Raw genomic sequence first — 15,123 nt, 5'->3', positions numbered from 1 at the left:
ACTTGTTGATGTCAGCAGAACGATAATACTGATTTTCCTAGGCAGTCACTCTGAACAACTGACAGCTCACAGTGAGAGCTAGCCAGGCTAAGGTGCGGCCACCACATGGCAGGGTTAGTTTTAACACGCTGCTAAATAAGACGCTCAGAATAAAACAATAAGAGAAGTTCATTTTCAAACCAGTCATAATACAAAAATGTAGTTATGTACATAACATATATTTAAACTATATTATGATGATATTAGATGTAGATTGTCAGAAATATTTTTATTAATCCAATTCATATATTTGTAAATGCATAGCTTGGAAAGCTCGTCTGGCACTCATCGACTCATGGAACTGCATCGAATTCATTGTGTTTGTTGATTTACCAGACTTTTCTCGCACATTAGCCCTGGGTACTCACTCTGGTAGATGCTCAAAACAAAGTTTATGTTTTCGTTTATAGCACAGATGTGTATAAAAAATATTACTGATTCTCAAATCTTTTTAATGATTCAGCAAAAACCAAAATGTGCTGCCTAACTCAGTCCTATGCCAATAAAGATGTAGACCTCCCAAACTTATTTGGTGTGTGTGTATGTTTATGTGTGGATGGTGCACGGTGTGACATTTAATTCGACACAGCTTAGCACCCCACTTAAGTTAGACTGCTTCAGGCACCTATGCGACCCCCCCCCCCCCCCCCCCCCCATTCAGTTAGCATTTCAACGGCAGAGTGCAAAATCTGGCGGTAATCATCGGCTGTCAGCCCCCGCCACTCTACAGCGGATCAGCCTTTGAACAGGTCACCGCTCCGAGTGCAGCATCACTCCCGGTCACAACACACTAGGGCATCAGCTCCATTCGCTAATTAGCTCACAGTCCTTGAATGGAGCTTCCTTTGAGCACTAGGCTAACAAAGTAAGAGTGTGGAGGAAGGGAGTGCATAAGCATGCCTGAGGGCTGCTTCCCAATACTCGCTTGCTTACTATGAGGAGGAACTTTCAACTGAGCCACATTTACTGTTGTTTAATGTTGCATGCGAACACCTCCGGTCCTGCATGTTTGGTTTTGTTAGATTTTCTGAGTGGAAATAACACATCCTCTGCAGGGAACACACTTAAATACGCCATTTCCCGGCAAATATCTAGTTTAACATATTGGAGAAAAGTAAAACATTAATTATAAAACGTGCCATACCTTTTGCACAGGCCATATTTCATGTTTTCTCCCCCCCCACGTTAACTGTACATTAGAATGTGCAGATGTACAGTGCATCACAAAAGTGAGTACACCCCTCACATTTCTGCAGATATTTGAGTATATATCTTTTCATGGGACGACACTGACAAAATGACACTTTGACACAATGAAAAGTCGTCTGTGTGCAGCTTATATAACAGTGTAAATTTATTCTTCCCTCAAAATAACTCAATATACAGCCATTAGTGTCTAAACCACCGGCAACAAAAGTGAGCACACCCCTAAGAGACTACACCCCTAAATGTCCAAATTGAGCACTGCTTGTCATTTTCCCTCCAAAATGTCACGTGACTCGTTAGTGTTACTAGGTCTCAGGTGTGCATAGGGAGCAGGTGTGTTCAAATCTGTAGTACAGCTCTCTCACTCTCTCATACTGGGCACTGAAAGTTCCAACATGGTACATCATGGCAAAGAACTCTCTGAGGATCTTAAAAGACGAATTGTTGCACTACATGAAGATGGCCAAGGCTACAAGAAGATTGCCAACACCCTGAAACTGAGCTGCAGCACAGTGGCCAAGATCATCCAGCGTTTTAAAAGAGTAGGGTCCACTCAGAACAGACCTCGTGTTGGTCGTCCAAAGAAGCTGAGTGAGTCTTCTGAAGTCTGTACACAAGAAAGCCCGCAAACAGTTTGCTGAAGACATGTCAACAAAGGACATGGATTACTGGAACCATGTCCTATGGTCTGATGAGACCAAGATTAATGACTTTTGTTGCCGCTGGTTCAGACATTAATGGCTTTATATTGAGTTATTTTGAGGGAAGAATAAATTTACACTGTTATATAAGCTGCACACAGACGACTGTTCATTGTGTCAAAGTGTCATTTTGTCAGTGTCGTCCCATGAAAAGATATATACTCAAATATCTGCAGAAATGTGAGGGGTGTACTCACTTTTGTGATGCACTGTATGTTCTCTGTAGAGAATACTTGTTCACTTAGAAAACCATCAAACAAGTGATTTGAACAGGGGTGCCCAAACTTTCGCATATGTAAATGAATCTACTTTTGAATGGTTAGATTGGATTGAATGATTTCTCTAGCAGCCAGCCTTGTATGAAACAGAACATGCTAACAATAATAAAGTATTAGTTATACAGTAAGTCTCTTTGTTAAAAGTGCATTTTGCATTTTTTAGTTTAAAACATCCCAACATCAGCACTGGGGATCGAACCCGCGACCTTCCGGTCACAGGGCCAGTTCCCTAACCTCCAGCCCACGACTGCCCCCCGCATTAACATCGCTTTCCACTGCTGGAGACTCTCGGTGAGTAAAGGCACGAAGCTTGATGTAGAACCTTGTTCTTCTAGACTGTTACATTAACAGGTAAGATCTGATATTTAGCCACGAGTGAAGAGGGAGGAAGGACTGTGCATTTCCGTGTTTCTTGCAATACGGGTGGACACCACAACTTTCTGGTGATATGTTACCCCTGTTTCACCCAGGACATCATCTGTTCGACCTGCTGCCCTCTGGTAAACGCTTTAGGTCTATCCCATCCCGGACAAACAGACTTAGAAACAGTTTTTACCCCAGAGCTGTACGGGAACTGAACACTTCCAAACACACACACTGACAAGGACTTTCTGTAGAACACTGTGCTCAGTAGAACCGACTGAACACCACTACTGCTCTGTACTGGCACTGATTTCATAGGACACTGTACACGGTTCCACTCCACCTCTGTTCTATTTATTATTCACTGTTCTCGAGTGTGTGATCTATAATCTGTATTCTTTCTGTGCAGTAATTCTTAAGATGTGCAATATCATGACCCTATAAGCTATCCAGAAATGTGCAATAACTAACTGCTACCCAACTTTTCTATTGTCTATTGTCTGTTTAGAATATAGTTTTATAGTCCTTTCTCTATATATTTAAGATTTTTGATACTTTATTTTCCGTAACCTGCACTTTACATATTTTATCCTTATGTTTATTTGTTTTGTATGTGGAAAGTGCCGTTGGATCGCTGCTCAATTTCGTTGTACACTGTGCAATGACGATAAACGCATCTTATCTTTGTTTGGAGTGTGGAGTATGAATTTGACAGGTCGCGTCATCTCACATATTTCTGCTTTAAGCGAGAGGCTCTGGCTAAACTGTAAAAAGTGGAACAGTGTGGAAATGGAGTTGAAGTGTTTTTTGATGTAAAATGGAATACATTGGTTTTTACCACATAAAATAATTTTTATAAGTTAGAGGGAAGATTTATTTTGCTTTCAAGGAGCACTCCGGCCAAAATGGGAAATGTAATCATTGCTACATCCGTTGCAAGGTGCCTCCTCGCCTTTTATAGGGGTTCCACAAAAGCATCTGGAGTGATATTTTCTGGTTTAAAGGCGAGGAAGCTTATCTTGAAGGCAGGAGGAACGTTTGAATAACTAAAAATGCTTTGGGGCAGATACATGAGGGCAGGCTGTTAGATTTTTATTTTGTTCCCACTAGCTGGCTGATGCTAATGAAAACAAACTACTAGCAAGCTAAATATCACAGTATTACATATTTATGCGATGCATGCTGGGAACTGTAGTGAAAGAAGGCTAATAAAAGGGGGGAAAAAAACGATAAAGCTGAGCGATGTAATGCAGAATATTCCCTAACATGGTAAATAATAGGACTAATTAAAACACAGTTTTGGGCCAGAAGCCCTTTTAACAACCACACCTTCCTTTCAATATGTCGGGTTAAATCAGTCGGATATTCAGATTCAGAGAGTCATTCCTTTTATGAGCTTTGCTCATAGCTGGTGAAGGGTTAGTCATATGTGGCCAAAACCTCAAGTACAGGAAATTAGGGGAGCCCTAATCATTCTGTGTTTATATATTTGAGAGCAGGTCAGCACAGCAAGGTTGCTGACCAGACATAAGAAAGAGTTGCAGCTTAAGGATTTCATTAGTGTTTCTGCACACGTTTCACCATTGCGAGGTCTAGATGGAGCAATCCGCTGTGTTTATAGAAGCTTGCACTTTTTATTGGCCCATAAAACAGGCAGTCCTAACTGCAGACACTTGCTGACTCCACACAAACTTGTCCGTATATGTCCAGCTTAAGCATGACATTAACCTCTCTGCCACTGTCTGCTGTAAAAGAGCTCATTAAGGAATAATCAGTCAAATGTGACATTACAAGATGCTGCTGTCAAAGTGGAAACTGCTTTGTTCTACATGTATCACAAATAAAATAAAGGAAACAATAATGTCTGTTATTCCAGTACTCGTAGTAAAGATTTCGAAATGACTTGCCTGTCAAATAAAAAGTATCACTCCAAAGACTTCTCCGAGGTGTTTTCTGGAACCCTTAGAAACAGCAGTGTACCTCTATCATATGAATTAGCGCTAGGGTTGTCTGGAAGCGCCTGGCCTTCTGTTCAGAAAACTAGGCCCTTGCTGCAAGCTGACACACAGTGTTTTATTACTGCTATTCCATTCTTGTCCTCACCTTGGGCCATAACGCATTTCACGGATCAGACCACCCTATGTGTTGGCTCACGCTGGAGCGAACAGATGAAGATTGTTCACATTTTGTTTGTTCTGTGTGACAGCATAAAAGCTATGTTGGCTGAGGTTCTCAGTGAAATGTTCTGAGAACCAAAGAGGCTTTCTGTGCTGTTTGTCTGAACTCACTGGGACCCAAGTGCTTGGTTGTGCTTGATTTGTTTGCTTTGCTCAGCTTCTCGCAGACCACTTCTCAATATCTGCTCCTTTAAATCACAGGCTTATAATGTACTAAGGCTCATTATTCAGTAACTACAGGGACTTTAATAGAAGTGGTTATGAGGTTTTATAATATTTTCACTACCTGCCAACAGTTTTTAATCTAGCATGCTGGAATCATCTGCTCAACAAATCAAAATTTAGCACCAGGTTGATTAGGCCCTCACCTCTGAGAAGTTGGATGGGTGGAAAATTCAGGATGTGTTTACTTTGCTTGGCCCCAATATCTTTACATATATTTTTTAACATGTTCAATGCATCACATGTCAAATGTCAAACAAAGAAGTAGAGCAGGGTTGGCGAACTGCAGTCCTAAAGAGCCTGTGTGACTGACTATGGCTTTTAGCGCTTTGGTTCTGGGTTTAAGTTTGGTGAGATTAAAACTGGCTTTCCGTTTGCCAGCTTGTTTTTGAATTTGGATCCGGTTCCTAGTCCTAGATTTTTGGTCACCTAGTGCGATTCCTACCAGTAAGTACACATTTCAGAACTCTAGAATCTGAGACAGACCTCAGAATTACTGTTCAAAGACAAATAAGGGAAAAATGAAAATATAAATATGTTATAAAGATGACTGGTATTGAAAAAAAGCAGCGTTTGATGCCAAGTTGTTTAAAGCATAGAGCCTTACGGCGCACTAATGCGGTTTTCTTTCTTCTTTCTATCTTATGCTGAGCTCACTCATGCAGTGTACTTTAGATGCAATACTTATGAGCTTCATCACCACTAAACATAAAAAACAACTCAAAAAGGCCTGTTAGATAAAAAGCCATCATAGTTAGCTAGCTCCAGAAAAAAAAATCTGATTCAGTTGTGCTAATCAAGGCTAGCACTCGACTGGACCAAGTATTGTTCATCTGCGGTTCCACCATGGAGCTCATACGACCATGGCACATTAATCTTCTCAGCACATTCCGGGCTATTGCTGAGTATTTCAATAGTGGTGACCTGGGATTTAAAACTTATCTGTATCTCATCTATATCCCTCTGTTTCTATCCTTAAATGTATTGGAGGCAGAGCCTACATTTCCTGTTCCTGATTTCACCAGCCGAGAGGTTCAGTTTTGCTGCAGTGTGATCTAATCTGGGTCCTGCTGGAAGATTAGCTCCAGTCTGCTCTGCTGGCAGGGCCCACAGTTTTCCAGCAGTAAAAGAAATAAAGTGCAGTGACAAATAAGGCTGGGGATCAATATCACTCGATCACTGATAGTTCTGCCGCCGGAGAACTCATGTATGATCTACAGCCTGCCGGACTGACCTTGAGGGGCGAGCAAGCTGCCATGACATCTTACCATTGCGTCGTCCCACGTGCAGCCAGGGGTATGTGTGTACCCACGGAAGACTGCTTTATCTTGCAGGTGGCTGGGGACCGAGCAATTTTGGGGTGGAAAAAGGCATTTATCGAAGTGACAATTTGAGCACTAAAGAGTTTCTAGAAAGTAAAGGCTGCGCTTGATCGGAAACCCTCAGGACCCTGGGCAGTATTGGTCAATTCTCAGGTACTCCAGGACTACTGAGAATTCCAACAAAGGCCACTTTTTCCACTCCTGCAGAAAGAGAGATGTCCTCCTTCAGCCTGGAAAAGGGCGCTGAGACTACAGGATAACCTTAGACACCTTCTCGATGTCAGTGGATCCAGTCCTTCACACGGTGAGCGAGGAATTAGGAATATGCTATCTGCTGCTCTGCCAGCCATGCAAGTGGCACTGAATGTAGATATTGATCAGTTAGTTACGCTGTTAGACACCTGTCAACCCCCACAGCCCATGGCAGCTGGTGTCAAATCACACAGGTGGCCCTGTGGAAATGTTTCTGTGCTCTTCCTGGGAGGAAGAAACAGCATTTAAGCATTCCGCATTGCCCTCCTTTGACCTTGCACAACACGCTTTGCTGCAACACTTCCTACCATCCTCTCAAAAGTAAACAAGCTCATCTGCTGCGTGAGAGAAAAAAATTGTAATAGCAGGTCTGGAGGTTTTCCTTCAGAAAGCAGATCTCCATCTGTCAGGGACAAGGGACAGATACACCTACTTCTCAGCTTGCAAGCCAGACACATGTTGGCTGCAGACAGACAGATTCTGGATTACTGTGGGGCAGACATTAATTTGGTGCAGGGACTTATTGCTTATGTTCTGATCAATAGGGAGCACAAGGGGCGTTAAGTCTTTGGACTTAATTGTTCATCCCACTTTTGATCTATGCAGGCCTTGATTGTAATCTCTCTCAAGGAGCCACCTTTAAGGTGGTATGTGGTCAGAGAGTGGAGATTAGGATCACATACTGAGTGGATTTTTTTGTATATTTGGGTGTGTGTGTGTAATGTTCTATTTCAGATACTACACAAGGGCCAAATTTGCTGAAGAAATATGATTTAGTTTTGGTTCCTGAGAGTTCAGCTCTTCAAATAGCCAGATGTCTGTGTACAAACTTGAATAGCTGGAAAAAACCTTTATGTGAATGGCCATCAGCCTGTTTGTGTACTCCTAGAACCCCATAGGTGTGCTAGTAGCATAAGTTCTGACATTTATGGCCTGAATTGAAGAAGCCAAGCTCAGGGCCCTACAATGATGTACCAATAGTAATGCAATTTGTTTTTCGTTAAGAAATACTAGCCTTTAAAATGAGCTTTTAATTGAAGTACATCACTTAAAATGAGCGATCAAACTAGCCAAACAGTCCAGTACCACACAGGAGGAAATGTACACCTCTATTCTTCTACAGTGTAAGTGTGTGCTGTCAGGATAGATTAGTTATAGCAATGAACTGAATTCATTCATTTTTCCATTTTCTGCTGATATTGGCCTGAAATTGGCTCCAACTGTGCTCCAACCCTCTCCTCTCCTAAAACAATGAAGTGCATTTCATAAACAGCCTTGTTTTTCTTTTCAAATTGTATGAGTGGTATGCATGCTGAACCTGACTAAATACAAAAAAACATTTACTGTCTCAGCCTGCGAAAGCTTCCAACGTACATGCTTTAATTAGAATTGGGTACAATGAAATGAGCAGTTTCTGCAAGAAATCACTTCCAGGTCAAAACACTTACTCATCCCTGGGTACAATTGTCTAGGTACAATTGCCCGTCCTCTTAATTAGGATATTGTGTTGTTCCTGATGCGCCGCAGGAAGTCGAACACTCGGCACTGCAGAAAAAACAGTGTTTGTTTTCCTTAGAGGAGACACTTGACGTAGTCGGCACACTAGGAGCGTGTCATGTGTAATCAGTGCCCGTAAACAGAAGCGCGCAGAAGACAACACAATTCTAGCTCCCCTGACTGCTGCTGAGCTTAATTAATGAGAGCAGAGACCTACTGTGAGTCACATAGCTGAGGCAGGGTTTAGAGAGGTGGAGGAATCATTCAAATAGTCCCACTTTTCTCTTTCAAACTGATCCAGTCTGGGATAACACGCCTTAACTTTTCCCAGACTCACACATGAAGCAAGAGAGCAAGATGCTGCAAGACACCAGGAGGGTCTTATTAGGGACGCTGTGAATTAATACATCATCTAAAACATATTTATACTAGTTAAATTGTAATTATAGAATTATTACATTTGACTGATAATCTGTATTTGCACTTTTGACATTTTTTTGATATCGGGAAATGACAAGAAAGTGGAAATTGTGCACAAAATAGTTTCAGTCAGTTCAAAACAATAAAATTTCTCCACTTCTACATACAAATACAAATGTCATACCAACTGAATGTTCACAATCTGTGCTTTCTGCAGAACGCTCTGTGATTATGCAGAAGCAGTTAATATAGCATGACGCCATAATGTTTTATTCCATGATCATTTTAGAGTGTATATTAAAATACTATAGAAGTATTCCATGTTTTTTGGGAACATTATGAAGTTTTTATATGAGAAATAGTACTGTAATTATCTACTTAGATCATCTAAATGAGTCATGCATCAAGATTTAATCCCCATGTTCCAAACACAAAGCAGCAGTTTCTGGTACTAATCAGGCGTACTCTTAACTGCATGCTAGATATTTATTTAGAGCATCACACCAAATGTGCATGGATCTTGCAGAAGATGAGTTGAGACGTAGCACCTCATGGCAGCCAGTTTTGCCTGAAACTTTCTCTGCCTTTTAAAATCGGGCCTAAAAACGCTTCTCAAAAGGGTATTATAGAGAATTCCTTAAACAACGGCAGCATCCCGTGAACAAGCACATGCTAAACGAATGCTTATCATAAAAGTGTTATTTCAGCCTTCAGTATCTGTGCATCTGCAAAACCTAAGAATAGCTCAGCCAGTTTGCTTTACATTACAATATATTAAATATTATATCATACACTATATTAACATTAAGTAAATACCATCACATTATTACCCAATGGTTTATAACAGAATGGCCAGCGCACTGGTTAGGTTACCACATGGGCACACAAACATGGTCCTGGAGATCTATCACCTTGCAGACTTTAGCTCGAACCCTAATCTAACATACCTGATCCAGGTAATCAAGGCCTTCAGGGGCATCTGATTATATGAGCCAAGTGTGCACTCTCCAGGGTGGCAGATCTCCAGGCCCAGGATTAATCACCCCTGGGTTACCATGTCATAACACAAGCATCCTGCCACAGCTAGCCAAATGTTAGGGAAGGTGGCATTTACTGTGCTGATGCAGAGTTAGCACCCTAATATTGTAGGTTTTACATCTGTTGTAAGCAGAAAAGTTTTGTTCGGAAAAATCGCTACATGTAATTATTAAGAAAAGAAATCCTGTTAATATTACCAAGATAATATTGATTAGGTATACAAGATCTATTGATATTGAATATTGATAAGATAAACAAGGGGGCAGTCGTGGGCTGGAGGTTAGGGATCCAGCTTTGTGACCGGAAGGTCTCCGGTTCGATCCCCAGAGCCGACAGCACATGACTGAGGTGTCCTTGAGCAAGACACCTAACCCCCAACTGCTCCCCGGGCGCTGCGGATTGGGCTGCCCACCGCTCCGGGCAAGTGTGCTCACTGCCCCTAGTGTGTGTGTGCTCACTAGAGTGTATGGGGTGTTTCACTTCACAGATGGGTTAAATGAGGAGGTGAAATTTCCCAGTTGTGGGACTAATAAGCGTCACGTAACCTTAATACAATTATGTAATTACATGAAGCTGAAACATGAGTATTTACATAAGATGTACTACCACAATCCATCTGTCACAGTGGAGACATTCTTGTTCAGGTACTGTTAATGTGTATATGTACATTTTATATATATATATATATATATATATATATATATATATATATATATATATATATATATATATACACACACACACACATGTATATTCAACAAGATACTTTTGTATGATTAGAAAACAGAGATTCCAAACATAGTAGTGTATATTGCTTGAGTGTGACATACAGAGTTTAGCATACTAAACCCCAGCTGCTTTTAGCCACACAAGCATTTCTGTGTAGAGCATTCCTCTTTTCAGTCATAAATAGCTTTTTAACTCTGCTCCTTTGTAGGAGTACACTATATTTTCATATTTCACACTTATCAAGGACTTAAGCACAGAGTTCTGCTAATTATAACAGGACAGTCGACACGTAGTTCACCAGGTCGGCGAGACACAGAGAGACACTGACAGTAAGGAGTAATAAAAAAGATGACTAACCTAACCCACCTGAGCTCGGCTCACACGGGTCAATGTCCTCGTCGTCGCTCGGACACTCTGCGGACGCCACCAGCAGTTCATCTGTTGTCTGGGGATAACAAAAAAGAAAGAAAGAACAGAAGAGAGAGTGAGATCAGGAAAATCTTCAGCATACAAAAGACACTGGTGAACAGTGTAAAAGAAATTCATCCGGTTTAAGCGTCAGCAGGGTAAAACTCACTTCCTCTCTATGCAACGACAAAATGTTTTAGTAGTGTCTATAATGCTAGTCTATAATGCTCCAACACTGAGCCACAACAGACATATTTTAGTTTTCCTGTACTGTTGTGACACCCAGCGAGAATGGGCAGTCGTGGGCTGGACGTTAGGGAGTTGGCCCTGTGACCGGAAGGTCGCTCTTTCGATCCCCAGAGCCGACAGCGCATGACTGAGGTGTCCTTGACCAAGACGCCTAACCCCCAACTGCTCCCCGGGTGCTGCGGATTGGGCTGCCCACCGCTCTGGGCAAGTGTGCTCACTGCCCCCTAGTGTGTGTGTGTGCTCACTAGTGTGTATGTGGTGTTTCACTTCACGGATGGGTTAAATGCGGAGGTGAAATTTCCCCGTGGTGGGACTAATAAGGGTCACTTAACCTTAATAAGAAGTGGACGGAAGCACTGATTTAACTCTAAACAGAGCTAAAATGCTGTATGTGCGTTAGCCTTGTTTATACTGCAGTCTGCTGCAGCCGCTCACATCAAGCAGTCTCTGCGTCTTTGTACGACACGCCAGCCGTTTCTGTAATATTCTGTTTTCAACAGAAAGACAAAGATAACGACATAAAGCAGCTTTCTGCTTTTTTCAGATATCACCGCATAACTGCGATGCTAACACACAGGTTAGCTAGGACGTGGATGTTTTCCGAACTGCCATGAAACTGTAAGAATGATGCAGTTTGGCAGTTTGGCAGATCGCTGACGTAGCTAGCCAGCCAGCTTTAAAGCAAGCTACTCATATGAAGCTGGTGTTCCTCAAACTGCTAACGGTAAGGCTAGCTAATTAGCGACTGTAGCTTGCTAGCCTACCATAAGCTAAAGCAGAGTTTACACGATGTTTACATATTAAAGGTTTGGTTTGCGCTTATGTCACAGATGTCGCTGGCATCCTGGCAGTTTGACCTTCCGGAAAGCTGGGTTCCTTGTTTGGGAATACAGTTACAGTTAGAAACGGCTTCCAGCGTAGTTAGCTACAGCTAAACAACGACGACCAAATTCATTCTACATAGAAGAAGTTTCATTTCTTTTGAAAACAGAAACATTACAGAAACGGCTGGCATGTTGTACAGCGACAGAGAGACTGCTTGATGTGAGCGGCTGCAGCAGCAGTAAGCAGGGCTACATCACATACGCAGCATTTAAGCTCTGAAGTTAAATCTGTGTTTCTATTCACTTTCTATTCTCACTTTTTGTCATGACAGTGCGGGAAAACTAACATATGTCTGTTGTAGCTCAGTGTTTGAGCATTATAGTTCACTACTACCACATTTTGCAGTCATTTCTGCAGTAGTTGAACCGGAAATAATCATGACTCTTTGTGAAAAGGGCCCATATAGACATTTGACTTACTTTCCAAAACCACTAGCTAACCTACACATGTCCGTTATTTGGGAATTATGCTTCGTAACAGTATTATAAACTAAACGGATGTCCTTAATTTAAGGGCCTGCATGTCTACACAGTGTTCACTGTATGGTGCATCACTTCATAAAACAGTGTATCCTCCTGCAGATACTGCCATTAGCTGTTTAGAAATGTTCATGTCTTACTTTATAAATGTTATTTAATGCTTATGCAAGTGTCAAAGTCCCTATGTGTGCTATTTTGGAATTTTTGCCATGTTATTTAAACGGTTTAAATTGGTACAAGAGTAAAATAAAATGGACAAAATGGTCTTCAGGTGATGGTGTCTTCACAAAAAAGATGTCTTTACAGTGGTGCAGTTAGGTGGTCACAATGTCTGTGCAATTGACAGCTTTATGATAGTAAACTAGTGGTAAATCTGAGAATACGACTAGTTTCTCTAAAACAGGGACTTTCGCATTAAACCATTATACATTTCTTTGTTTTTATCTTAATATCGTAGTCATGTAGACATTTTAAAACTCTCCAGTCTTTAAAAGATAGGTCTTGCTGCACTTGGAAAGATTATATAAATTCTGCAAATAATCCGCTCTTTTCTTTTCTTTTCTTTTCTCTCACACTAAATTATAGCCGATCTTTGAGACTCACAGCAAGTTCAGTAATGTAACATTAACACCAACAGTGTTAAAGTGGGCTCCTTGTGTGCAGTTATCCCAGTCTACAAATGACACCGTGGGTGCAAATGTTACACTGGTGGGTTTGTTATGCATCAGTAGACTACAAAATGTTAATTCATCTTTTATGAAGTGTTAATTTAGTCTTTTTGGAGCCGTATGCACAATGAAAGGAAATCTGCTGTGAGAGATAAAGAGCTATAGTTAGAATACTTCACAAGAAAAATTGTGAGGCAAGCCGTTAGAGGAAGTTCCCTGACAAACCAACCATGCCAGCGATAAAATATGTACAGTGGCTTTTGGTTGAGATTAGTGCATAATTTTGTAGTGAGCTGCAGAATCTGCTGCTTTTAACTATATATCACTATATAAATCATAAGACACTGGGTGGTGTTGTGAGCATCCTGAACAACATCAGATGTTCTAGTCAAAACAGCCATTAAGTAGTAGATCTTCATGTATTCACTTTTCAGTATCAAAAAAGCAGAAAACACATCATGTAAAAATTACACAGAAACCTCAGCAACTGAATGTAATATCAAAGTTTTCAGTATTCAGTGTGTCCACCCAGTTTGAAGAAACTTTCAGTTTTCCATAGAAATCTGCTGGGACATTTTTCTACACTTCCAAAGTTTAGTCTTAGAATTTGGTTGTCTTTTCTGCTTTTTGTGATTCAAATAATATTAAATACAAATTTAAAGTCATCAGTCCATAACACCTGCACTCAGCGGTTTGGTTTTGTTGCTCTAGTGCAAATCTTCTCAAAGATGAAAGTACTGTTTATCTTGTTGGTGACAGTTTTGATGGCCTGGTTGTAAGGGATCCCGTTTTTTCTGTTTGAATTTTGAAAACTCCTGTTTGTCACGTATTTTCCTCTGACTTTATGCAAGTGGTTTATCTTCTCTCTCATCTCCTCATATAGATCACCCTAAATTAATAACTTGTACTTCCTGGCTGTTTTGACTGGAATTTCGAGTTGTTTTTAATATATAGCAAAGCATAACACAATCGCAATCTGTAGCTGTCATGCTTGGCTCCTCCCACTCCCCCATGTGCTTTTTGTTTACTTTTTGATAGTCAACGTGCTTCTTTGTTTTGGTATCCCTAGTCCTGCCCCTTTGTTTTGTGACTCCGCCCCTGACTGTTTTCACCTGTCCCTCATCTTCCCGGTGTCGTGTTTAAGCCCTGTGTTTGCCCTTTGTTTTCGCTGGTCTTTGTTTGTTGTATGTTTGTTGGATGTTTTGTTATGTTATTTGTTATTGTCTTGTTCTTCAGTCTGTGTTTATTTTGTCATGTCTGTCCCGCGATCTCTCCGTGTTGGTTATATGAACCTGGACTGTCATGACCACGACCCTGGATTTGCCCTCAATAAAAGTCGCTCATCTCAGCACGTGCGTCTGCCTCCTCGCTCCGTGTTACAGTCTGTAACTAGTCTGTTCCTAGTCTGAAGTGAAGATATTTCTGAAGACCCAGGAAAGTTCTACCACTCTCCCACACCGCAGGCTTTTTAGAGAGCTGCACAACAAATCTGCCGTAAAAAATCTAACATTAAACATTTTTATAACAGCAGAGTTCTCATAGAGTCAGGTCATGCAACACGGCCTGAACATTAAAGGACCATACTGCATACTGAATTTCACCATGGCTTATTATTAGAAAGAAGAGCTCTCCACTAAGGACTTTTAACCGTCCCAGTTAAGCTAATGATGCCATTTTTCCTCCTTCAGGTCAGAGGTTCATCAATTATCCAGCCTTGTGTAATTCACATTCAGATGATCCATCAGTAACCAATTCTAACTGTGGTAGCGCCAATTAACCCAATGTCCAGGGTCTGTGTAATGTAGAAGAACAGATGTGGAGACACTGTTCCGTTACAAATGAATTTAAGCAGGAAATAATACACTTCTGTAACATAACCCATGAAATAAAAAGGCCAGAGAAAGCAAACAAATAAAAACAGAAAACTGATTGTGAATTGTAAATATGCTTTCAAGTGTGTCTAAATGAAAGCAGCATAAAAACACTTATGTAATGTTTTACCTTACTAGGAAATGTGAGATGTTTAAAAAAAGAAACATTTTAAACAGGCAAGGCAGTTATGGGTATAAAAGTTGAGGCTTCCCACTGTGCCAAAAATAATTCACCCAGAAGTTTAAGAACAACATCCCTCAACAAGCAGTTCCAAGGTTTTTGTATATTCACCTCCTACAGTACATAATATCTTAAAAA

General features: G+C 41.0%; 1 protein-coding gene across 26 annotated transcripts in view; it reads right to left on the bottom strand.

Moving 5' to 3' along the window:
* The window catches only part of LOC108443646 (neurexin-1a-like), a 537,123-nt gene that overhangs the window by 14,201 nt on the left and 507,799 nt on the right, over positions 1–15,123 (bottom strand). For 18 of the 26 annotated variants that reach the window (XM_037532641.1, XM_037532657.1, XM_037532647.1 and 15 more), the window contains one exon: positions 10,602–10,689. In XM_037532641.1, coding sequence (XP_037388538.1) covers positions 10,602–10,689 — 88 coding nt within the window. The remainder of the gene's footprint in view (positions 1–10,601; positions 10,690–15,123) is intronic. The other 8 variants (XM_037532643.1, XM_037532658.1, XM_037532662.1 and 5 more) reach the window with 1 other exon arrangement.

The sequence above is a fragment of the Pygocentrus nattereri genome, chromosome 22 (genome assembly GCF_015220715.1).
Source record: "Pygocentrus nattereri isolate fPygNat1 chromosome 22, fPygNat1.pri, whole genome shotgun sequence".
Taxonomy (NCBI): Eukaryota; Metazoa; Chordata; class Actinopteri; order Characiformes; family Serrasalmidae; genus Pygocentrus; species Pygocentrus nattereri.
The sequence above is the reverse complement of the archived record's forward strand: the minus strand, read 5'-3'. Positions and strand labels throughout refer to the sequence as shown.